At 44.2% G+C, this 24,969-nt stretch overlaps 1 protein-coding gene and 1 long non-coding RNA gene across 7 annotated transcripts in view; one reads left to right on the plus strand and one right to left on the minus strand.

Moving 5' to 3' along the window:
• Positions 1-62: 62 nt before the first annotated feature.
• Positions 63-23,204, plus strand: LOC131482377 (uncharacterized). 4 transcript variants are annotated; one of them, XR_009246934.1, is made up of 6 exons: positions 63-526; positions 13,500-13,555; positions 18,260-18,411; positions 19,578-19,667; positions 21,189-21,260; positions 23,012-23,204. It is a non-coding gene; the product is annotated as an uncharacterized LOC131482377 (long non-coding RNA). The 4 variants fall into 4 exon arrangements; XR_009246935.1 differs by lacking the exon at positions 63-526 and adding an exon at positions 12,871-12,930; XR_009246933.1 differs by lacking the exon at positions 63-526 and having other exon boundaries at positions 13,343-13,555; positions 18,260-18,417; positions 19,587-19,667.
• Positions 14,511-24,969, minus strand: part of SLC6A4 (solute carrier family 6 member 4) — a 37,787-nt gene continuing 27,328 nt past the window's right edge. For all 3 annotated transcript variants that reach the window (XM_058675965.1, XM_058675963.1, XM_058675964.1), the window contains 2 exons: positions 21,756-21,923; positions 14,511-15,257 (listed from right to left, as the gene is read on the minus strand). In XM_058675965.1, the coding sequence (XP_058531948.1) occupies positions 15,183-15,257; positions 21,756-21,923 (243 nt within the window). In that variant the 3' untranslated portion in view covers positions 14,511-15,182. The remainder of the gene's footprint in view (positions 15,258-21,755; positions 21,924-24,969) is intronic.

The raw sequence follows: 24,969 nt of genomic DNA on the forward strand, positions 1-24,969 counted from the left end.
TTACAGACAAAAAGATTCCATCTGCTATTTCATTCCTCAAATAGCCACTATTGCTGAGGCTGAAACCAGGAACCAGTAAGCATGCGGGTCTCCCAAACCCTCGGGTCATGCTGTGCTGCTATTGCCAGGTGCATTAGCTGGAGTTGGACGGGAAGTGGAGCAGCTGGAACCAAAACCAGTGTGTTGATGCGGTATGCGCATTTTGTCCCCGAATGGTACATGGATGTTTTTTCCCTCTGGCATTCTGTCACTCCCCCTACACCTCCTCCCCGAACACATACCTTTTCTGGTAACAATTTTGGTTTTTCCTTGGGAAACCATGTTTCACTACTCCTAGTCCAGAAATATAAGTAGGTGTAAGAGCCTGAACAAAGCATGTATAAATTAAGTTGGGCTGATTCTGAAAATACGGTTAGAAATGAATAGTTCTCACTAACATTGCCTGGCTGCCTGACAGAATCAAGCTCACACAGAAGAATGAAGAAATTAAGACGAAGAGAAGGAAGACGAAGACCTGATGATTGCTGTGAGTCTGGGGCTCTAGTGTAACATGTTTTAATTTATGTTACTAAGATACTTAAGCCAGTACTTTTCCTTTTTCTCTTATTTCTGTTGTTGCAACCAGAAAAAAAAAAAAAGCCCTATTTAGGGTTATAATGCATTTGTGATTGATCCATAGTTTTAAGTTTTACTATTATTTTAATTGGAAAGGCAGATTTGCAGAGAGGAGAGACCAAGAGAAAGATCTTCCATCTGCTGGTTCTCTTCCCAAATAGCCACAATGACCAGTCTTGCATAGACCCGAAGCCAGGAGCCAGTAGCTTCTGAGTCTCCCGTGTGAGTGCAGGGTCCCAAGGCTTTCGGCCATCCTTAACTGCTTTCCCAGGTCACAGGCAGGGAGCTGGATGGGAAGTGGAGTAGCTGGGATACGAACTGGCACCATTATAGATTCCTGGCGCATGCAAAGCAAGGACCTTAGCCAGTAGGCTATTGCGCTGGGCCTGAAAGTTTGCTTTTTATAAATATCTTCTTGTTCCTTTGGCTTACCTTTTTACCTATGCTGTTTTTGTTTTTGTTTTTGTTTTAATCAGCTTTTCACTTTCCTAATGGTATCATTTAATGAACAAAAATTTTGTTTTTATAAGATAAAAGTAAATTTTGTAATTCCTTTTTATATATTTTATTTTGGTTTGATGTTCATGTAGTTAAGGATGCACACCCACATGGACCACTGATTAGGATGGAAAGGGTCGAGGAATGGGAGAAAGTGGATGAGACAGTTGTTTCCAATTTTTTTTCCCTTCCTGTGTCTGGAGGAATAGGGGGAGGGCCACTTCCAGCAGCCCAATTGTATTGGTACCTGTGGATGGGGAACAGGCAGTCAGTGCTATCCTAGGGTCCCCAATGTGGAGCATGTTCTGAGGGTACTGGTTAAGGTGTTTTGATAGTTCTGAGATTCTGTTGCTTTCTTTTTTTTTTTTTTTTTTTTTAATATTTTATTATTATTGGAAAGCCGGAAATACAGAGAGGAGGAGAGACAGAAAGGAAGATCTTCCATCCGATGTTTCACTCCCCAAGTGAGCCGCAACGGGCTGGTTCGCGCCAATCCAATGCCGGGACCAGGAACCACTTCCGGGTCTTCCACGCGGGTGCAGGGTCCCAAAGCTTTGGGCCGTCCTCGACTGCCTTCCCAGGCCACAAGCAGGGAGCTGGATGGGAAGTGGAGCTGCCGGGATTAGAACCGGCGCCCATATGGGATCCCAGGGCGTTCAAGCCGAGGACTTTAGCCACTAGGCCACGCCGCCGGGCCCGAGATTCTGTTGCTTTCATTGCTCAGAGGTTGAGGAAATCCTTCCAAGTTCTGTTAATCCAGTTTAAAGGTTCCACCTGCCCAGGTACTTGCTGTCAAAACTGGGCCAAGAGAGTTGTCCAATTTGTTCTGTGCTCCATTGTCTGCCATGCTACCAAATAGATGTCCTCTGTAAGCCACAATGAGCTGCCTGAGCTGTCATGTCCTCCATAAACACCTGGACATATTGTCCACTGCTTAGGCTTCAGCAACCAAGGAGGCCCATTCTGACACATGCACTCCAGAGTCAGACCACAGATCCTGTGATTGGAGTTGTGAGTCCAGTGATCTAGTTAGGGGCCCCCAAAGAACCTTCACCTTAGGTGATCCCAGACCTGACTCCTTTGTGTGCCAGTGAATGTGAGATCTGGCTTAATGTGTCACCCACATCAGCCTACACACACAGGTGGTTGCGGTTACATGGTTAGTTCTGTCCCCAGCCCCATCTCATGAAAACCATCTGCTTTTCATATTTAAATTTACAGTGCACCTGAGATTACCATCCAGCTGTGGTGTTAAGGATTAAGATTCTCTTTTGTCCCCATATACAAGGAATCTTCAAAACTTTCATGGGAAATATGTACTATGAATTTTTGTGCCAAAATTTAGCATTTCATTTTCCACATACTTTTTGAAATATTTTTATAGAAACCAAATGGACTGAATGGAAAGGTTCAGGTTGAAACCTCTATGAATGCAATTACACATCCATAAGGATCGCAAAAATGTTGGAGCCTTAATAATACCTAGTGTTGGGCCCGGCGGCATGGCCTAGCAGCTAAAGTCCTTGCCTTGAAAGCCCCGGGATCCCATATCGGCGCCGGTTCTAATCCCGGTAGCTGCACTTCCCATCCAGCTCCCTGCTTGTGGCCTGGGAAAGCAGTCGAGGACGGCCCAATGCATTGGGACACTGCACCTGCGTGGGAGACCCAGAAGAGGTTCCAGGTTCCCGGCTTCGGATTGGCGTGCGTACCGGCCCGTTGCGGCTCACTTGGGGAGTGAATCATTAGACGGAAGATCTTCCTTTCTGTCTCTCCTCCTCTGTGTATATCTGGCTGTAATAAAATGAATAAATCTTTTTAAAAAAAATAATACCTAGTGTTGAGACTGAAGCAACAAATTTGTGTGCTGCAATGTAACTGAACTGGTACATTTTTAGAAGATAGCTTTGCTTTACCTAGAAGTTAATTTTAAAAATTTACCTTATGAAAATCAAATTTCTCACTAAAATATATAATTCAGGGTTGGCATTGTAGTGTAGTCCTGCCAGCATCTGTCCTGCCAGCATCCCATATGGGCACTAGATCTTGTCTCAGTGACACCACTTCAGATCCAACTCCTTGCTAGTGGCTGGGAAAAGCAGCAGAAGATGGTCCAAGTGTTTGGGCTGCTGCCACCCATATGGGAGACCTGGATGAAGCTCCTGGCTCCTGATTCTGTCCTGGTCATTAAGGCCATCTGGGGAGTTGAGCGAGCATTGTGGTGCAGAAAGTTAAGCTGCTGCTTGCCACACCAGCATCCCATGTCAGAATGCCAGCTCAATCCTGGCTGCTTTGCTTCCAATCCATCTTTCTACAGTGGATGATGGTGCAAGTCCTTAGGTCACTGCTACCCCTGTAGGAGACCCTTGGAATTCCTGATTGCAGCCTGGCACAGAACTAAATGTTGCAATCATTTGAAGAATAAATCAGTATACAAGAAAAATCTGTCTGCCTTTCAAGTAATAAATAAGTAACTTACATATATATATTCACGCCTACTGGCTATGTACATATATAGTTATATGGTTATTCATGTTTATGTATATAACCTTTTTTATTGCATTTCATTTTATGACATCGTTTCATAGGCTCTGAGGTTCCCCCAACCCCTCCCTATACCCTTCCCCCCATGGTGGATTCCTCCACCTTGTTGCAGGATTACAGTTCAAATCCAGTCATGCTTCTTTCATTGCAAGCATGTACCATGCATAGAGTCCAGCATCTTATTGTCCAGATAAATTCAACAGTTTCTTGGGGAGACCATCTCTGGTCTGAAAGCAGAGCTGGCAGAATATCGTCCCGACCAATTAAAAGCCATAACATAACATCGATAACAGTTTACAACGTTATGGAGATAACTGACATGGTAATGAGTGACTGATATGTTAGAAAATGCAAGTTCTTAACCACATCCTGTGACTACTTCATTGACTTTTCAATTTTAGTTTATATACAACCAACCGGCTTCTATCCACTTTAAAATGGCTATAGGATACTATTCAGCTGTCTCATGTCTATTTTCATTTTTGTATTTAGCAGTAGTTTATAGTGTTGTAGCATAATTTTTACTGAACTTGGCAGATTTTAGGATAGTCCAAACTGGCTTATAACTTTAACAAGGCATATGTCAACAGTTGAGGCACAGAACAGTTTTAGGAGGAGTGTGCAGAGAAATCTTTAATTCCCCAGTGGGGAGTAACCTATTTTCGTGTCCTACCTAGTAAGGTATATGTGAGTCCCCGCTGACTGTTTCCTGTCTGGTTCTAAGCTTTCTTTGTTGTTCTCAGTCTGTCTATTCTAATTGTTGTTGTTTTTGTTTTACTTTGGGTTTTTTTGTTTTGTTTTGGGGGGGGTTCTCCGGGGTGACACTGATGGTCATTGCAGGAGAGGGTGGGGATCCAAAGTTGGAACTAAGACCAGAGAAAGCTCCTCTCCCGAGTCCCGAAGGGATATAACCATTTATTTTTTACAAATGTAACCATTAATAGAGTTAGAGGTGAATGCTTCCTATAATTCAATGTGTTGTTCAGATACACCAAGAATATTCAAGTGTTTTCATCAAACTGAATACAACAATTTAAATATTCATCAAGTAGATTTACACCCATGTATACCTACTGGAGCTATACAAAGCAACTTGGATGCATTTTACAGCCTTGTGAGGAAAAAGTAAGTTGTGTATGTGGAAAAGACAAACACTGTACAGAAATGTATTTGTAAGAGAGAAAGTAAAAGAAAAACAAGGAATAGGTAACAAAAGTGAAGACAGAGCCTACTGCAGTAGCCTAGCAGCTGAAGTTCTCACCTTGCATGAGCCAAGATCCCATGTGGGTACCGGTTCATGTCCTGGCCGTGCCACTTCCCTTCCTGCTTGTGGCCTGGGGAAGCAGTTGAGGACCCAAGGCCTTGGGATCTTTTACCCACATGGGAGACCCGGAAGAGACTCGTGGCTTTGGATTGGCTCAGCTCTGGTCGTTGCAGCTGCTTAGGGAGTGAACCAGCAGATGGAAGATCTTTGTCTCTCCTCTCTGTAAAGCTGACTTTCCAATAGGAAATAAGCAATGGACAATAGCACAGTTCTTCTAGAGACAGGCAGTGTATTTCTTGATATGGATATTGGGCTTCAGTTTCAGAGTTTTGGTTTTTTTATTTGAAAGAAGAAGAGTTTTGTTTTGGTCTTTGTTTTTTATTGGAAAAGCAATTTTATAGCTAGACAGGGACACTGATAGACAGATTTTTCATCTGATTCACTCCCCAAATGTTCTCCATGGCCGAAGCTGAGCTAATCCAAGGCTGAGAACCACGTGGGTGCAGGATCCCAAGAGCTGCGGCCATCCTTTGCTCTTCCAGGCCAAGAGCAGGGAGCTGTATTGGAAGTGGGGCAGCTGAGACATGAACCACAAAGCAGCATTCCTTTGGGATGCTGGGGCTTGTAAGTTGAGGATTATTAGCCTGTTGAGCCACAGTTCCAGCCCCAAGACTCAGGTTTGTTTGTTTTTAATTTTTATTTGAGAGGTTGAAAAATAGAGTAGGCTCCCACTGACTGGCCCAACCCCCTGAGCTGCGTGGGTCCAAACTCCGTGGGTGGCGGGGACCCAGCAGCTCGAGTGATTACTGCTGCCTTGGTGGGTCTGTGCCCTCAGGAAGCTAGAATCAGGGGCTGGACCAGGGATCAAACCCAGGCACTCCAGGTTGGAACTCGGGTGGCTTAACCACTGGGCCAAACTCCTGCCCCAAACTATGCACACTTAAGGTGTGTGATCAGGTGACACTTTGTACCCAGCTATGAAACCATCATGGCTGTGAAGATACTGACCTCCCCATCAGCCTTGGGTGGTTTTCCTGAAGGAACTGTTACTGCAGAAGAGTTGCAGAGTGAGCTGGATACCTGCGCATCTCTCAGTTCTCTGCAATGATACTCTCCTTTATTGTAGCACTCGACTCCAACCAGGAGGCTAATCTGAACCCACTGCTGTTATTAAAACTTTAGACCTCATCTGCACTCGACAACGTTCCCGCTGATGCCTTTTTTTCTGTTGGAACATTCAACCCATTGTCCCACACAGCATTTGACCAAACAGAGTCTCCAAGACTCAGTTTTTTTATTATTATTTATTATTTTGCATTACGTGACAGTTTCATAGGCTCTGGGAATCCCCACGCCCCTCCCCCCTGGTGGATTCCTCCACTTTGATGCAGTATTACAGTTCAAATTCAATCAAGATTCTTTCCTTGCAAACATATACCAAGCATAGAGTCCAGCTACTTATTGTCCAGATGGGTTGAACAGTTTCTTGGGGAGACCATTTCTGGTCCAAAGTTAGAGCTGGTAGAATATCATCCCAGTCAATTAAGAGTCCCAATATAACATCAACAGCAATTTGCAACATTATGGAATTGACATGGTTTTGAGTAACCAGTATGTTAAAAAAAAAAAAAAAAACAAGCAAGTTCTTAACCACAACCTCTGATTAGCTCATTGACATTTCAATTTTAGTTTATATACAGGACCAGCTGCTATATACCTTAAAATGGCTATAAGGTACCATTCAGCTGTCTCGTGTCTATTTCATTTTAGTATTTAGCCATTTGTTGTGTTGAAGTATAATTTTGCTAATATTGGCAGATTTTAGGATAATCTAGACTGGCTTGTAACTCTAACAAGACATTTGTTGACGATTAAGGTGCAGAACATTTTTGTTTTGTTTTGCTTTTGGGGGGGTGTGCAGGAAAATCCTCAACACCATGGTGAGGAGTGACTAATCTTTGTGTCCCACCCAGCGAGGCATGAGCCAATCCACGCCAGCTCTTTCCTGTCAGATTCCAGGCTCTACTTTTTGTTGTTTGTCTATTTATTTTAGGTTTTTTTTTTTTAGTTTGTATGATTGTTTGTTTGCTATGAGGGGTTTTCGGAGCGATCCCTATGGTCATTGCGAGGGAGAGTGGGGGTACAGAGGTGGAGCCAGGCTCGGACCAGAGAAAGCTCTCCTCCCTGGTCCCGAAGGACATTTATTGTTCTTCTGTTTCTGCGGACCGCTCAGGGCTTCTGGTTGGTTGTCTTTCCGATGACGTTGGTTTCTGCACGGTAGTGTTTGGACTTCTTCCATCCCCTGCAGAAGCTCCGGTTGGGGGTGGGTGACCTCAGAGTACTCGGCCTCCGAGGGCATCCAATTCCCTGTGGCCTGCTTGGCAGTTGGGATATAGTCCTTGTTGCTCGTATTAATAGTTTGTGGTGAAGGTCTGGGAGTCTTCATGGTTGGGATCCAAGCTTCCTCCTTACCACCTGCTCCACTCTGGAGTGCCCCCCTGCTCCACGCACATGACCTCCTGTTAAGAGGTTGTCAGGATCGCACCCGATTCCCCCCCTCATGCATTGGTATAGTAGTTTTACTATTGTTTAGTGCCGCTTTGAGTCTGTTGTCCAAGACTCAGTTTTAACGTAGTTTTAAACTGTAAATGGCTGATACTATTTTACATGCACAACTTGTCATATTTAAAAGTTTTTAATTGATGAATTGATACAACTGTTAGTCATCCTGGTTAATCTCAATTATTTCTATAGGAAGAATCTTTTTATCAAGTTGCTGAATGGCCTATACATAACTATAGTTCTTTGATGTTTTATTTTGGACCAGTATGAATAGAGACTCACTAAATTTGTTTGTAGATATGTGTTAATTTAAACATGAAATTTTATAATTTTATTATTAGAAGTTCAGGAGAGATTGCAGAAATTTTATGAATTTCTAAATAGCTGTTCATTTGAATTCTCAATGAGAGATGAATGTTAACTCTGACTTAACACATAATGCTGCTTCACAGGCACTATTCCTTCTCACCTGCTGCTTTGCCTGGAATGCTGTGTTTCTGCTTGACACCCTTTTTTTTTTTTTATTGCAAAGTCAGATACACAAAGAGAAGGAGAGACAGGGAGGAAGATCTTGCATCCGATGGTTCACTCCCCAAGTGGCCGCAATGGCTGGTGCTAAGCCAATCCGGAGCCAGGATTGCAGGGTCCCAACGATTGGGCCGTCCTCGACTGCTTTCCCAGGCCACAAGCAGGGAGCTGGAAGGAAAGTGGAGCCACCAGAATTAGAACTGGTGCCCATATGGGATCCTGGCGCATTCAAGGTAAGGACTTTAACCACTGCGCTGTCACTCCGGGCCTGACACCTCATTTTAAAAACTGATGGAAGTATTGTTGATTTCAGAAAGCCTCTCTTAATACTGCTGTCTTTCAGCATTCCTCCCTGCCGAGTTCCCTGTATGTGCCCTGCATAATGCTGTCACAGCCTTAGAGTGTAACAATAGTGTGCCAGTTGTTTCAAGGGCCAGGATCCAGCCCTATCAGCATGGTATGGCCAGTGCCTGCTGCAGATAGTAGCACTGTAATGAGTGAAGATCCAGAAAAGTTTTTTCTGGTTTTGAATTCATTTGTCTTGATAATCTCTTAAGTATTTCTTTTTTTTTTTTTTTAAAGATTTATTCATTTTATTACAGCCAGATATACACAGAGGAGGAGAGACAGGAAGATCTTCCATCCGCTGTTTCACTCCCCAAGTGAGCCGCAACGGACCGGTGCTGCGCCGATCCGATGCCAATCAGGAGCCAGGAACCTCTTCCAGGTCTCCCACGCGGGTGCAGTGTCCCAATGCATTGGGCCATCCTCAACTGCTTTCCCAGGCCACAAGCAGGGTGCTGGATGGGAAGTGGAGCTGCCGGGATTAGAACTAGCGCCGATATGGGATCCCGGGGCTTTCAAGGCGAGGACTTTAGCCGCTAAGCCACGCCGTCGGGCCCTTAAGTATTTCTTAAAATCAGCATTTAAAAACTGGATGACCATAGACAAGGTCTAGTATAATCCATTTGCTATAGTTTGAATATGGTTCGTCCTCCTGAAGCATGTTGAAATATAATACCCACTAAAAGATATTAAGAGGTGATTAGGCCTTTACCGTCATGCATAGAGAAGTCTGTTCATATAGTTAGTAGGTTATTTCAAGAGTAGGTCTACCTTGAGAGCTAATTTGGCGTTTCTCACCATGAAGTGCCCTCTCTGCAGTACCTCAGGATTGTCAAATGCAGCCCCTTGACTTTGAACCAGAACTGTGAGTCAAAACTCTTCACTTTATCACATATCTCATCTGTGGTTTTGTGTTAGTGGCAATAGAAAATGGACTAAGAAAATTAGTGCTGAGAGGTGGAACTATTGCTTATAATGCATGTTTTGTATTGGAAGCAGGCTGCAAACTAGATAACTAGGGTGCAGACTGGGATGGTTCTGAAGTGACTCTGGAACAGAGCGTTATGGGTATTTCTGCTGAGGGCTCTGAAGACGAAAGGGAGGTTGAAAAACTTGCTGAATGGTTATGACTAGAGTGCTGATAGAAATGTGGACGGTAAAGACCATGCCAATCAGATTTCAGATGGGAATGAGGAATATTTTATAGGAAATTGTAAAAGGGCCATACCCTTGTTAGGGAGTAACCAAGAACTGCATTATGTCCACTCCCTGGGGCTCGATGGAAGACTGAAATGAAAAGGTGTGAATCTGGTGGAAAAGATACTGAGCAGCAAACCATTCAGGCTGTTTCCTGGTGGCTTTTGGTTACTTTCTGTGGGATTCAAGTACCCAGGGAGACAGAATGGGAAGATCTGGAAAAAGCGCAGCCTGCCCGTGTAAAGAATGAGAAGGAATAAATATGTGACCTGGCCAATTCTTGCTAAAAGCATCAACAAAGATAGAAATCCAGGCACTGTGCATCACAACAGTGCACAGAAGGGCATCTCTGAGCTTGGGAGCTGCCTGTCCATTACAGGTCCAGAGGCCTAAAATTGTTTCAGGAAACTGGCCCAGCCGAGGTCCCTGAATTCATTCCTTGTCCAGGGCTTGGGCTTTTGCTGCCCTCAACCCAGAGTAACATTCCCTGGTCATTCCAAGTATAACTTGTGTCGTCATCTTGAAGTAGCTGACTGTCGTGGGATGCCAATGCAGCAAGCCCACAGGATTTAAGAACAATAGCATCATGGCAATTTTCAGTCATTTAAAGGAAGTCCCGAGAGGCCAGACAGAAGGCTTCATTGCAGGTGGAGCTGCCGCAGAGTGTGTAGTGGGATAATGCTGGATGAAGCCATAGGAGTGGGACTGCCACAGAAATCCCTGAACTCCCAGTGTGTAATGCCAGCATGGGAGAGCAGCAGCAAGCGCAGCAAATCCATGGGGCTAGTTGCGCCAGGTCTTGGGGACCCAATCCCTACCCCGCTTGTACCCAGGTTGCTAGACAACTTTCAGATTTAATGTCTGCCCTGCTAGGCTTTGGACTTGATTTGGTTCAGTTACTCTTCTCTACTTGGCTATTCCTCCTTTTTCAAATGGGAATGTGCTCCCTGTACCCATTGTGCCATTGTACATTGGGTATAGATGATGTGTTTTGCTTTTATAGCTTCACAGCAAGAGGGAATTCTTGAGTCTCAGGTGAGACTTGGGACTTTTTTTTAAGTTTTATTTGTTGTTTATTGAAAGGCGAATATACAGAGAGGAGGAGAGACAGGAAGATCTTCCGTCCGATGGTTCACTCCCCAAGTGACTGTAGTGGCTGGAGCTGAGCCAATCTGAAGCCAGGAGCCAGGAGCTCTTCCAGGTCTCCCACACAGGTGCAGGGTCCCAAGGCTTTGGGCTGTCCTCCACTGCTTTCCCAGGCCACAAGCAGGGAGCTGGATGGGAAGTGAAGCTGCCGGGATTAGAACCGGCACCCATGTGGGATCCCAGTGCGTGCAAGGCGAGGACTTTAACCACTACACTATCATGCTGGGCCCAAGACTTGGGACTTTTGAAGTTGCTTCTTTGACTATTAGTGAAGAATGATTGTAGATTTGTGACAAAGACATACTTTTGAGGAATTCATGGGGAAGATTTTTAAGATTTATTTATTTATTTCAAAGGCAGAGTTACAAAGAGACAAAGATCTCCCATTTGCTGGTTCACCCTCCAAATGGCTGCAATGGCCAGCGCTGGAGCCAGCTGAACCCAAGAGAATGCAGCTTCTTCCAGGTCTCCCATGTGGGTACAAGCACTTGGGCCATGACACACTGCTTTCTCAAGTGCTTTGGCAGAGAGCTAAATAGGAAGTGGAGCAGAGGGACTCAAATCACCACCTACCTGGGACAACGCCATCACAAGTGGCGGCTCTGCCAGCTACGCCACATTGCCACATCAGTGTCCTTTGTCTTCCATGAGATGCATACTGAAATTTAACCTCCATTAAATTATTATTAGTAGTAGTAGTAGTAATAGAGGATGGGACCTTTAAGAAATTATTAGGGCTGTGCCTTCACAAATGAATTGATTCATGTAATAAATGGATTAATAATGTTTGTCTCAAGTGGATCTGCTATAAAAGTCAGCCTTCCTAGGTCTCTTGTGTTCTGCCCTACCATGTGGTACCCTGCAATGCCTCAAGTCATGTGACACCACTTAACATCAGCAAAAGAATTTCCTGAGATGGCCTGTGTCACACTGTGCCTGATTTTATAAACACAGAAGTATTAATATTTACCATCATGATTATCTTAGTTTTAGTGTACTACCCATGAGGAAATGAGTAGTTGAGTGAATTATCATCCAAGCTTATTTAGCTTGCTAGTCACTGAGAAAGGACCGGAATTTGTCTTCTCCATACTACTTGGTTTTTCTTTCCATGCATACAAAACCCTTTTAAATTTTTGGCTAGCAGTGTGATGTTAATCATGTAGGATGGAGTGAAACTAGACAAGTGACATGAGATTTGTTACTTTCATATAGTCAGCAAATTGCTAAGTTATGTGCCAGGGGTTAAGCTAAATATTCATTTATTGGGTTGATATATCTTAGTCCTTTTGTGCTATTCTACTATGCGTTAGTCATTTTTCCAGGATTTTATTTCTCATAGTTTTGGGAGACTGGGCTCAAAATGCTGGAGAGGGGCCTCTTCCATTGATGGTGTTTTCTGGGCAGGAGGATGAAAGAGGGAAAAAACAGGCCTAAACTGACTTCCTCCAGCCATTTTTTTTTAAAGTACTAATCCTCTGACCAGACATTTCGCACAGTGAATAGGTCACCAGTAGGCATCTGTATCCCATATTGCAGTGCCCAATTTGAGTCCCAGACAGTTTCCAATCCAGCTATCTGCCGATGCATATCCTTGGGTCCCTGCCACCCCAGTGGAGGATAGAGCTGGAATTCCAGCCTCCTGGTGTTTACCTGACTCAGTACTAGCATTTGGGGAGTAAACCAGCAGGTGGAAGATCTCATTGTATCCTTCTACTTTCCTTGTAGAATGGAAATGAATAAAAACTAAAAGGCACTGATCCTTTTATGAGTACAGAGACCTCATGACTTATTTCCCTGAGGGCCTCACCTTTTAGTACCACTTTGATGAAGATTAAGTTTCAATATGGGGCTCGGCAGCGTGGCCTAGTGGCTAAGGTCCTCGCCTTGATCCCATATGGCCGCTGGTTCTAATTCCGGCAGCTCCACTTCCTCTCTGTCTCTCCTCCTCTCAGTATATCTGACTTTGTAATAAAAATAAAATAAATCTTTAAAAAAAAGTTTCAATATGAATCTGAGGGAGAGGGGCCCAAATTCAATCTGTAGCAGAAGGCAAAGGCTTAAAGAATTAAAGGAGTAGTTAGTGACAAGGTTGAGGGTTTCAGAGAAAGAGTTTCAGTCCAGAAGCCATTAGATAGGGCTGGGCTGAGCAAGATAATTCTATTATGGTGAGATGTCATAAACACACTGGAAGAGTGTTGTGTAGGAGAGGTCTACATAGTGCTTCGGCCCAAGTGTGTCCATACAGAGTGTAAAAGCTCGGGGTAGGTAAGTCCCCCAGACAGTGGGTGGTATGGGGACTACCCAACAAGAGCAAGCCACAGAATGAGAAGAGTGTGTATGTTAGTGATGGGGATCAGGGCAGCCGTGCCAGCATGAGGATCAGAACCTAAACGGGATTCCAGGTGCTTCTGTGCAGAGGGCGTTGGCAGCAGCATTGAAACAGTGCTTACATACAGGACTACTGATCAAGTGAGGTACTAGGGATGGTGGGAGCCACGCTTCTCTCATTGTCGTGGAAGGGGAAAGTGAAACATGGGAAATACTGGAATCAACTTTGTAGGGTTGGAATTGAAGGTGTTGGTATGCACTCAGTTTTCAAGGGAGAGAAGTAGTTACTGGTGTGTGTGCCCACATGCCTGAGTTACGTTCACTGAGAGACCTCGGAGATCAGTGACACCTCGGGAGTGATGAGCATAACTTGCAAGTCAATCTTGGTCTTTAAAAACATTAGTGTCTGAGGGGTGGAAAGAATCCACATCGAATTTGCTACTGAATACACTTGTAACTTGTCTCTTTCCAGCATGCTAGAAAGCAGAGAATGGAAATCAGGTAGCAAGAGGAATGAAGACAGTGAAGGTAAGTCTATAAAGGGAGATTTTTAGATTTCCCTGTGCCTGATCTCAGGAAACTTATCAACAACTAGCATCTATAAGGAAATTTTTATGCTAAGGAAAGAAAAAAACTTAGATAAAGAATACAGGAAGCTGACTGGGGAAGACAATTTGGGTAAGGAAGCCACAGGAAGACAGCCTGTAATTAGAAGAATCCAGAATTTTGCTATTGGTCCTTTTTACAAGGTTATTAGAATTGAATTTGACTTATGTGGAAGGCTGCAGTTATGATTCAAAGTCTTTTATCCCTGAGGAGACTCTTCCCTTCAAGGTTTTGATAAGGAAATTCCACACTACAAGGCAAATTTTGCTTCTCTGCTCATGAATTTGAATCACAAGCCACCAAGGGCCAAATTCTCATTCATATTTTAGGATTTTACGTGGAAGAAAAGGCCTTTCACTTAACTGGCCATTTCCCAATCAGCTTTATGTAGACTCAATTTTGAAAGCTAACTGGAGAATTTCTTACAATCATAACCACCAGGAGGGACTAAGACAGGCGGAGGTCCATTGAAGGCTAACCCAGATTCTCCAACTGCTGTTGCATTGGGGATGCATTGACAGTTAAGGTGGCAGATCAGTTATAGTCTGAAAGTTAGATGAAAATAGCATGTCTCCTTTCTTCACCAGAACAAACCCAGTCATTGGAAGTAGATGGAGTTTAAACCAGATGGCAAGCAAGATGTTGAAGGTTTACGTGTCAGCATCCATCTTCAAAGTAGTTCACAGCCAAGCCACAGTGACTGTTGAACTATGCACTTACCCAAGTGTTCAACGAAGAGAGGAAGAGGGCAGTGAAGTGCAGCAAAGCCCCAGGCTGGCCCCCACAGGCAGGTGTGTGGGCTTAACTAGTGTCACTGAAAAAGATGACTGAGCATCCTATAGCCACTGTACACTTAAAATAATAACAAACAGGCACATTTGAGTAGGCAGAAGTTGTTATTGTTAAAAAAAATTAGAGGAAGTTCATATACTTTATAATGGGCCCAAAGTCTTAGAATAAAGAATACATACAAACAATACACACTAACAGGCATTCTAACATGTACACATTATGTTTAGTTTTTACATCTTCCTTTCCTGACTTCACAGCTGCAAGTGAATTAGACGATTCTAGTAGATTCCAGCTATAGAATTCTATGCTACTCAGAAAACATGTGGCTAACAATACAACATCCCTGTTTCCTCCTACATGGCTTGTGCACTCATGAACAGTGAAATCTTTCAGAAGCAGATACCAGTGACTGTAACAACAAAGGTACAGGAAACTTTTACAGACTTGATTCTAAACCTAAGCCTAACTGATGATAGGATGATTCTCATCACTTCCATATACATTATCACACACCTGCAATGGGCCAGTTCTATTTGTGACACAGTCTAATGTGACAGTATGTCCAGAAGATTCCATGGAAAGAAGTGGCTGAAAGCCACAAGAGTCTGGGCACCATAGTCTTCTAGGACCATGTCTCTGGAGGCCCTTCTGTCTGCAAGTTTAGCTGGAAACTCTTTCATTCCAAGGGGAGAAGGTGAGGTGTGACTTGGCAGAACAGGGAGAAGTTGAGATGCCATTATGCTCCTACAGCAGTGTGCTACATGGCGTTCAAGCGGATGTCTCCACAGGGAATTTCTGTTGGTGTTTCTGGAGTGATACTTTTGATGATGCGCTGTTGGAAAGAAAATAAGTGTTACATACATTCTTGTGATTTAGTGAAATTGTAAGTATTTCAACATTAATAGTAAAAGGTTAGCATCTTAATGATATTTAAAAGTTGGAGTAATCTCATTGAATTTCTGCAAGAAAGAAATTCTCAATTCTGGGCCCGGTGCAGTAGCTTAATGGCTAAAGTTCTTGCCTTGAATGCACCGGGATCCCATATTTGCTGCTGGTTCTAATCCCGGCAGCCCCACTTCCCATCCAGCTCCCTGCTGGTGGCCTGGGAAGGCAGTAGAGGACGGCCCAAGGCCTTGGGACCCTGCACCCATGTGGGGGACCCAAAAAAGGCTCCTGGCCCCTGGCTTCAGATTGGCTCGGCTCTGGCCATTGTGGTCACTTGGGGAGTGAATCAACAGATGGAAGATCTTCCTCTCTGTCTCTTTTCCTTTTTGTATATCTGACTTTCCAATAGAAAAAAAATCTTAAATTCTCAATTCTTAAATATGGATAAATTGATACATTCAGAAATTAAGAAAATTGTTACAATGCTGTTGATGAGCCTATAACATGCTTTTGAATGACTTGGCAAAGGGCATTTTTCTCTTGACGGGGAAGGCTTCCCATGGTCACAGAAGGCTTGAGGTGCAGAGTGAGTGCTAGATTTTGATTTTCCCTGTCTCCAGTTAGACTTCTTATGCCCAGCATACACGTTACAGCCAAAGAGCATGAAGCCTGGAGCCTCCTGTGAAGCAAAATGGGACAGTAATGCATGTGTACAAATCATCACCTAATTAAGTATTTTTAACTAAAATATTTAATGCCAGAGTTCCAGGGATAGAATGAGTGGCAGAGAAAAAGAGATCTTTCATCTAATCCCTAGATGGCTAGAATGGTTAGAGCTGGGCCAGACTGAAGCCAGGAGCTCCACTCAGGCCTCCCATGTAGGTGCAGGGACCCAAACATTTAGACCATGTTTTGCTGCTTTCCCAGGCATGTTAGCAGGGAGCTGGATTAGAAATGGAATAGCTGGGACACAGACTGGCAGCCATATGGGAGACAAGCATCCTCAGCCTCGTCATTAAATTTTAAAAGACATGACTACTTGAATCCTCAGTTTTATAGCAACCTTGGTTTGATACAGTACTTCTCACAAAGAGGAGGCTGAGAATTCCTACTATGGAATTACTACTAATTACCACTACTAAGGGATGCATAGAAGCACTAAGGTCTGAAATGTATTTGGGTCTGCATATGAATATACAGCCCACCTTGTAAAGCTTAGCATCACCGTGCCATGCAGCAGCTCAAGCACGTAGAAGGGGGGGAAAGGCAGCACTGAAGAGACTTAGAAAAATCTTTATTAAATCGATTAGTAAACTCTGATGTATGGTAAGTGGGCAAAATTGGATCTGAAGCAAAGCATCTTTGGATTTATTCTTTTAGGTGAAGCATTCCTCCTGTCTTTTTTTATTCTGAATTGAAAAAGTTTGTAGTTCCCTTAACACTTCTCTGAATTTTTTGATTCTGGGAATTTGCTGTCCTATAAGGAGCAGGATCTATTGAATTCAGCAGAGTCCATTGCCATAGTCGATAACATCTCCAAAACTGTACATGAGGATTTTGTTTTTCATGACTTTAGTAGCTGAGTTACGTATTCTCACAACACAAACCCATTCAAAAAGAAGTTGTAGTGTTGCTAGCCAGCAAGGCATGCCACAGCTTTGAAAGTAACATTTCAGATATCACCTATAACCCTAGATGAATATATTAATTCTGACTACACAGAATGATGTCTTGCTAGTTGGGAAGTGGACACACATCTCTAACCAGTCTCGTGAGCCTATGACATAGATCACTGAGAGGTACACTGCAGGCAAGGCTGGCAATGAACATGAGAAAGTAAAATTGCTGGCTTTTGTGCCCCACTCTTACCCACATGTGCTAGCTGCTAATCTTCCCAAGTACCAGGCCCAGCTTTTAGTCCATAATTTGGAAGCATTCTAGTTGCAAATTACTATTTTATTATTCAAATTTGCTAGGCCTTGGCCTTCAGCAAATTAGAAACCAACTAATTAAGAAATGATTTCTAGCTGACTTCTGTTTTTTAATTTTTATTGGAAAGTCAGATATACAGAGAAGAGGAGAGATAGAGGAAGATTTTTTGTCCGGTGATTCACTCCCCAAGTGGCTGCAATGGCTGGAGCTGAGCCAGTCTGAAGCCAAGAGCCCGGAACTTCTTCCAGGTCTGCCACATGGGTGCAGGCTCCCAAGGCTTTGGGTCGTCCTCAACTACTTTCCCAGGCTACAAGCAGGGAGCTGGATGGAAAGCAGGGCTGCCAGGATTAGAACCATTACCCATACAAGATTCCAGTGCATTCAAGGTGAGGACTGTAGCCACAAAACTCCCGTGCCAGCCCCACCCCCTTTTAACATTTTATTTTTGATGTTTACATAGTTGAGAAGGATGTATGCCCACATGGACCACCGATTCAGGTGGGAAGGGTCAAGGAACGTGGGAAAGTGGGTGAGACAGTTGCTTCCAATTTTTCTGCTTCAGCTGACCCTTTATTATCTTATATTAATTAGAATCTATAGGTTGTCAGGATTTTTGCAACAGTGACCTGAGCCTGTAGGTAACTTCAACCTGACACTTCTAGGATGCAGGTGCATGCGACAGTCTCCACAGGAGGTGTGGTGGCACACCTCCAGCACCTGGCTTACACATGCCTGGGCTTCAGAATTTCACTTCATTATGGTGTAAAAACAATATGCATTCAGCAGAACTGTATTTTGAAGTTTGCTATGTTCCTGGAGTTAGCAGATACCATTCTTTCTCACACTGTTGGATACTGCATGCAATTCCTAGTCAACCATATGCTTTGAGGGTGAACAACCCATAGCATAGAGCATACATGTTGCTAAAGTATGCTGTTCAAGAGGTTATGTGTGTGAAACATTTGGGGGGTTATTTTGTCTGAGTCATCTGCTACTTCACTTCTAAAATTTCAACAGTGGCTGGATCAGGAATGGTCAAAGCCTGAAGTACAATCTAGGTCTCCTACATGCTTGGCTATAACCCAACCAAGGGAATCGTCACCATTGCCTGCTCTGGAGAAAGCTGGAGTCCAAAGCTGGGAATGGATCCTGGGTGCTCTCAGGTGAATGTGAGTGTCTTAGCCACTAGGCGAAATGCTTCACCTTAAATGTATTTCTGACTTAGTTTTCTTTTAAGGTTTGTTCTCTGGGTGGGCCAGCACTATAGCACAGCAGGTAAAACTGCCACCTGTGGTGTCAGCATGCTATATGGTGCTGGTTCAAGTTCCAGCTACTCCACTTCTGATCCAGCTCCCTGCTATGTGAGAAAGCAACAGAGGGTGGCCCAAGTGCTTAGGTTGCTGCACCCACCTGGAAGACCTGGAAGAAACTCCTGGCTTTGGACGGGCCCAATTCTGGCCATTAGGGCCATCTGGGGGAATGAACCAGCACATGGAAGATCTGTCTCTCCCTACCCCCAGCCCCCGAACTGCTGCCTTTCAAATAAAGACATAATCCTCTTCTATTTTCATTTTATTTGAAAGGCAGAGAAGGAGCTTTCATCTGATGGTTCGCTCCCCCAAATGCCTGCAAGAGCCAGAGCCTGGGCTAGGCTGAGGTCAGGAGTCTAGAATTCCATCTGCCTGCAGTGGAGGGACGTAAGTACCTGAACCATCATCTTCTGGTTCCTGGGGTGTGTACTAGCAAGAGGCCGGATCTTAAGCAGAGCAGCCAGGACTGGATACGGCACTGCAGTATGGGAGGGGACATCCCAGGCAGCAGTTCAACCGTTGTGCCAAACACTTGTTTCCTTAGGATATTTTTGAGGATATATTCCTTAAAGATTTTATTTGAAAAGCAGAATGACAGAGGTAGATAAAAATCTTCCACTTCTCAGGCATCGTAGCAGGAAGTTGGGTCTTAAACTAGCAATGGAATGCTAACATCATAGCTGCAGCTGAACCTGCTGTACAACACTGGCTGTGAGATTTCAACTGAAATGAATTTACTGAGTCCTTATTGCCAGGGCTCAACGAGTTAAAGAAGGGTGAATTTCTTAACAGACCAAACTTTCATGAGGTTTGCCTTCTTTATAGATAGAATATTACAGACCATCAAGTTTAGTAGTCAGAGAATAATGAAGCATTTTAGACCCTCAGGGTACCTGACAAAACCCACAAAATCCTTTTCCCTCAAAGAGCGTAAGCAGGCATTTGGGCCTAGTAAGGTTCAGCGAAGTCCTGTAGTAAAGAAAACTCAGGTGTTCTCCATAAATTAACCTAGTCTTTTCCTTCAGCACTATCAGTTCCTGATGTTCCATGGAGCTACTCCTCAGAACACACTTTGCAGAACGTTCATCTCCTCTGAGCGCACCTGAAAGACGCAGGTAAGTGAAGCACCATAGCGAGTGGGTCTCGTCCTCCCCTGCTCTGACGGGCTGAGGCAGGCTGCTTCCTGGGAGCCCAGTGCCCTCCCACCCCTGCAGCCAGGCTTCACCTCCACTGCTCACCATCAGGAGCGCTGTGATTTACATACTTTGGGAGGCATTGCCCTATGAGGAACTGGTAGGATTTGAGGTGCAGTCTATAAAGAACCCTGACATTTATTAACTAGGTTTCCCATCCCTGACCTGAGTCTGATTTGAAACGGCCTAGCTGTTGAGTCATCACCACTGCCATAAAGGATAACAGGACAGGATGCGTTTAGTGCCCTTAGCTCTGAGAACATATTGTAGGAACACTTGGATCCAAGGCTCTCTGGGAGGAATAAGGCCCTAAGAGAACTAGTTTGGGTGAGGAAATCAGTCATTGCAAAACTCCACTGAGGATTCAGTTTTCCTTTTTAGAAAAAGAAATTTTAAAAGTTCTTTTTTATTTGAAAGGCAGAATTAGAGAGATCTTCCATCCACTGGGTTGCTCTCCAAATGGCTGCAAAGGCCAGAGCTGGTCCAGTCCAAAGCCAGGAGCTTCTGGATCTCCCGTGTGGTGCAAGGTCTCAAGAACTTGGGCAATTAGCAGGGAGCTGTAGCAGAAGTGAAATAGCTGGGACACAGACTAGCAGCCATATGGGATGCTGGTGCTGCAAGCAGAGGCTTAACTTGCTGTGCCATGGCACCAACCCTTGATACATTTTTTAAATGTTTATTTTTATTTGAAAGGTGGGAGAGACTAAGATTTTCCGTTGCTGGTTCCCTCCCCAAAATGGCTGCAACCATCCAGTGTAGGCCAGGCTGAAGTAACAGCCATGTACTCCATGCAGGACTCCCAGAAAGGTGGCAGGAACGCAATCCCTGACTCTGTAATGTGGGACGTGGATGTCCTAGGCAACAGCTTACCCTGCTGTACCACAACAGGATTTCTTAGCAAATATTCTAGGAAGATCAGGTGATGGCCTCCTGTGTGACTCTTGCTGTAAGAGACCATAGTGTAGCCCACCTCAGTTTTTGGGTCACTGTAGACTGTAATTGATTTAGCTGCCCCCAGATTCCACCCTTTACCTTTGAGCTCATCCACTGTCAGGGCACTCAACTTCAGGCTTGTAAGGGATCCCTGCTTCAGGCTCCAGTGCCAGTGGCAGCAATCTTACTGTGGCAAGGAATGCAACCCAAGTCATAATTGAAGTCATCTTAATTTGGGTCACGTCCAATTCAGTACTGCTGGGATCCTGATGGCTAAGCCACGGAATCTGGCAGCACCATTAGCACTAATTTCTATATTAACTCTCCATTAACCCTGACAAAGGGGAAGCTCCCCTAAAATGTGAGAAGCCCACAACTCACAAGGCCCGGGTTCTGAGCCTCCTTGTACTATGTATTCTTGTTCCAGCCACTTGAATGAGCATTTGAATAGCATTATTCCCAACCCCTGTGTCCTTGCCTGTTAATAGTATCTGCACATCTGTCCTACAGGTGTTTGGATGTCAAAATGAGATCCTCGGCATGCAGACACTTTGGGCAGTGTGCCCTGCTACAGGTCATAAGGTACTATTCTTAGAATGTGTGTAGCACTTTACCAAATTGCATCTTGTTAACATGGCAAGTTCTTTTAATTCTCATTGTTTGAACTAAAACTGTACTACTGTTGGAATACCATTATCTTGTAATGATTTTCATCACAAGATACAGAATAGTACTGGTCACATGGACATTTTCCATCATAATCTCTGCTTAAAATCTGTATCACACCAGAGATCACAGATCAGATATCCAGGCCTGGTGGCAAGGAGACACAGTCATTGTCTGAGTGTGGAAAGCTATAGCCAAGCCAGGATGACTGCTATGGGGCACCCAAATCCCACTGTATGCAGACTTTGGGTGATGTCTCAAGGTGGCAGGGGTCACAGGTTTACACCATGGTATAGGTATTTAAGAATATAAGGTTGGAAGCTTTTTGGCAAATTTTATGTCATCAAAATGTTACTTCTGAATATAGTATTAGAATCTCTTTGTCCCCCAATTACCAACAGAGGTACCTACCTCTTTAAACGTCCCTGGAGTGACAATCAGCCGGTAAATGATATACATGGGGATGCAGATGATAGATGAAGTTCCTATGCAGTAACCCAGGATGATACTCCAGTGGGGATAATTATACTGGAAAAGTCGTAGCTGTGGTGGACTCATCAAAAAACTGCCGATGATAAACTGAAACAAATTCCAAGAAACATGAAAAACCACGATGATCTCCATGAAGATAACAGTTTTGATACCAAAAATATCAAGTACTTGTAATGCTAAGATACTTTGGTGGGAATTCCCAGGATGTGCCATATTTCCAGACTGCACACACAGAATTACCGACTTCTGTGCAAGGTTACCTTAAAATTTTTTCCTAAATAAAGTAGCTTCATTCTGCACCCAGCGGAGTGAACGACAGAAGGGTCTGGGTACATCTCCAAGCCAGGCTTATGGATTCCTACCTGGATTTCGGTTGTATGTTCATTTCCCTACAATTTCCAGCTGTCACTTTTTTTTTAATTGCAAAGTCAAATACAGAGAGAAGGAGAGACAGAGAGGAAGATCTTCCATCCGATGATGCACTCCCCAAGTGGCCACAATGGCCAATCTGAACTAGGACGCAGGAACTACTTCTGGGTCTCCCACGAGGGAGCAGGGTCCCAAGGCTTTGGGCCGTCCTCGACTGCTTTCCCAGGCCACAAACAGGGAGTTGGATGGGAAGTAGAGCTGCTGGGATTAGAACCGGCACCCTTGTGGGATCCCAGTGCATTCGAGGTGAGGAGTTTAGCCGCGAGGCCACTGCACCAGGCCCTCAGCTGTCATTCTTTTGGGTCAGAATGAAGCTACCTGATATCTAGGGAAGATTTAAAGGTTTAAGACCTAGTGAGAACTTGGGCTCCTGGGGCTGTCCCTTCACCTTGCTACCCAGATTATGCTCTACTGCCTGCAGTTTCCTTGTGGAAAATGAAGGACTGCAGGCCATGAGCCTGCATAATGAAAGAAATTATAGAAGGGAAAACCAGCTTAAGACAGTTTTCACTTAAATTTTTACCAAAAAAAAAGAAAACCACAGTGTGTTCCCAACTCCTCCTTTATGAGTTCTCTTATTGCAGCTTGGCTTCCAGAGAGAGTACAAATATCAGTTTTTGCCTAGTAACCATGTACTGAAATGGTTATTGTTTAATTTAATTTTATTATTTCATAGTCAAAGACAGCTGTTCAACCACACAAATAATTCACATTACTATTTATTTACTTTTGTCTTTGTCTCCAAGTAATATAATGGGAAGTGGTTAAACATGCATCCATCGTCTAAGCATCGTGTAAGTCCAAGAGGAGCCTTCGAAACAACAGCCCGATCCACTGCAACCCATTCTCAGACCTGCTCTCTTCAGTTCCAGTTCTGCAACTAAGGAAGGTCATCCTGGGCTAGGAAGTGGTGGAAGTGATAAGGAGCCATCCCAGCCACAACTCCGCTCACCCCGTGGGAGGTAGGCCCCGCCCAGCCTGGTCAGGCGGGGAACGCGCACTGTTGCTGGCAGACACTGTCACAGGCATCCCAGCCTCTCCTTGCTCATACACGGTATTTTCTTCTCTTGTAACTCGGCTTTGGTGAAAATGAATATTTTAAGCCAACTACTCATTGTTTACCGAAAGTAGCCTTAGAAAGCCAGAGCGGGGGATCTGTTAACTCTGACGTGGAAGACAGACTGGCCTTCTCTTAACTGGTACTAGAGCACTTGGCCTCAGAGGTGGTGAGTAAAACTGACATCTGCCAGACAACCGGCAATTCACAGAAACAAAAGTCCTAAAAGCCTGAGGGTAAGACCAAGAGATTCTCATCTTGGGTCCGATATTGCAGCAACAGCCACCGCTTCAGTAATCACGATAAATACTATTTTAAGGCAATTTTAAAATGACAGGATCCAGAGTAGGGTGAGACAGTGAGGTGAGCACAGAAGTGAAGCACTGGATCCTTAGTTAAAATGTTTCTGCATGGAGTTCACAGATATTGCTTTAAAATAACATTTTTTAATGAGGATCATTTCGGTGCCCTCTTTAAATTTATACCCATGGTAAATGTTTCACTGGCTGCCCAGGCCTGGGCTGTGGACAGGTGCAAATCCACATTTTCCCACCATCAAGGAATTAACTTAGTTTCTCTTCTCCCTTTGAAAGACAGGCTGAAGGATTACAGTAGATAACGGTAAACATTCTAGTGCTTCCGTTTCTCGTACTCACTGAAAGCAACCGAAATGTCTACATATAAAAATGTGCCTTCACTTACCTAAAAGCATCAGCAAGCTAATCAAGCAATAAGGAACCACCAGGCCAAGATGCAAGGGTATGAGAGGGAGGGATGTTACAGCTTACAGACGAGAATACACCTGTTATCCATCAGCTACATGTACAGAAAGGACCAAGACTATCAACTACTTACAGTAGTTTCAAGAAGTGAACAGTGGATGAAAGTTTAATATAGCACTTATTAGTCTCAATAATGTTATTTATGATTATTGCTGAGCAAGGGAGTGATGTACAGAAGTGACCGAAGACCAAGCTACTCCAGGTATTAGGAGTCAGAAGGGGTTTGGGGGGACATGCTGGGCACAGTGACTGGGGGGTGCTTACTAGAGGAGCTTCTGAAAGCTGGTTATGGGGCCCGGCGGCGTGGCCTAGCAGCTAAAGCCCTCACCTTGAACGCGCTGGGATCCCATATGGGCGCCGGTTCGTATCCCGGCAGCTCCACTTCCCATCCAGCTCCCTGCTGTGGCCTGGGAAAGCAGTTGAGGACGGCCCAATGCTTTGGGACCCTGCACCCGTGTAGGAGACCTGGAAGAGGTTCCTGGCTCCTGATTGGCATAGCACCAGCCATTGTGGTCACTTGGGCAGTGAATCATCGGACGGAAGATCTTCCTGTCTCTCCTCTCTGTATATCTGACTTTGTAATAAAAATAAAATAACTCTTAAAAAACTGATCAAAATGGAATTGACAAATTATTTTGGTGCAAAAAAAATATAGTACACTTGTTCCATAATATGTAGTTTCATGAGGTTTTTGGAAACCACCTCATATGCACAGATTTTTAAATTATATCAAAATACATTTATTTGATGGATAGGGAGCGAGCTCCCATCCATTGGTTCACTTCCCAAATGATGCTCATAGCTAGGACTGGACCTCAGAGCCAAAAGCCAGAAATTCAGTGTAGGCCACCCACCCGAAAGGCAG

Source organism: Ochotona princeps, chromosome 17 (genome assembly GCF_030435755.1).
Source record: "Ochotona princeps isolate mOchPri1 chromosome 17, mOchPri1.hap1, whole genome shotgun sequence".
Taxonomy (NCBI): Eukaryota; Metazoa; Chordata; class Mammalia; order Lagomorpha; family Ochotonidae; genus Ochotona; species Ochotona princeps.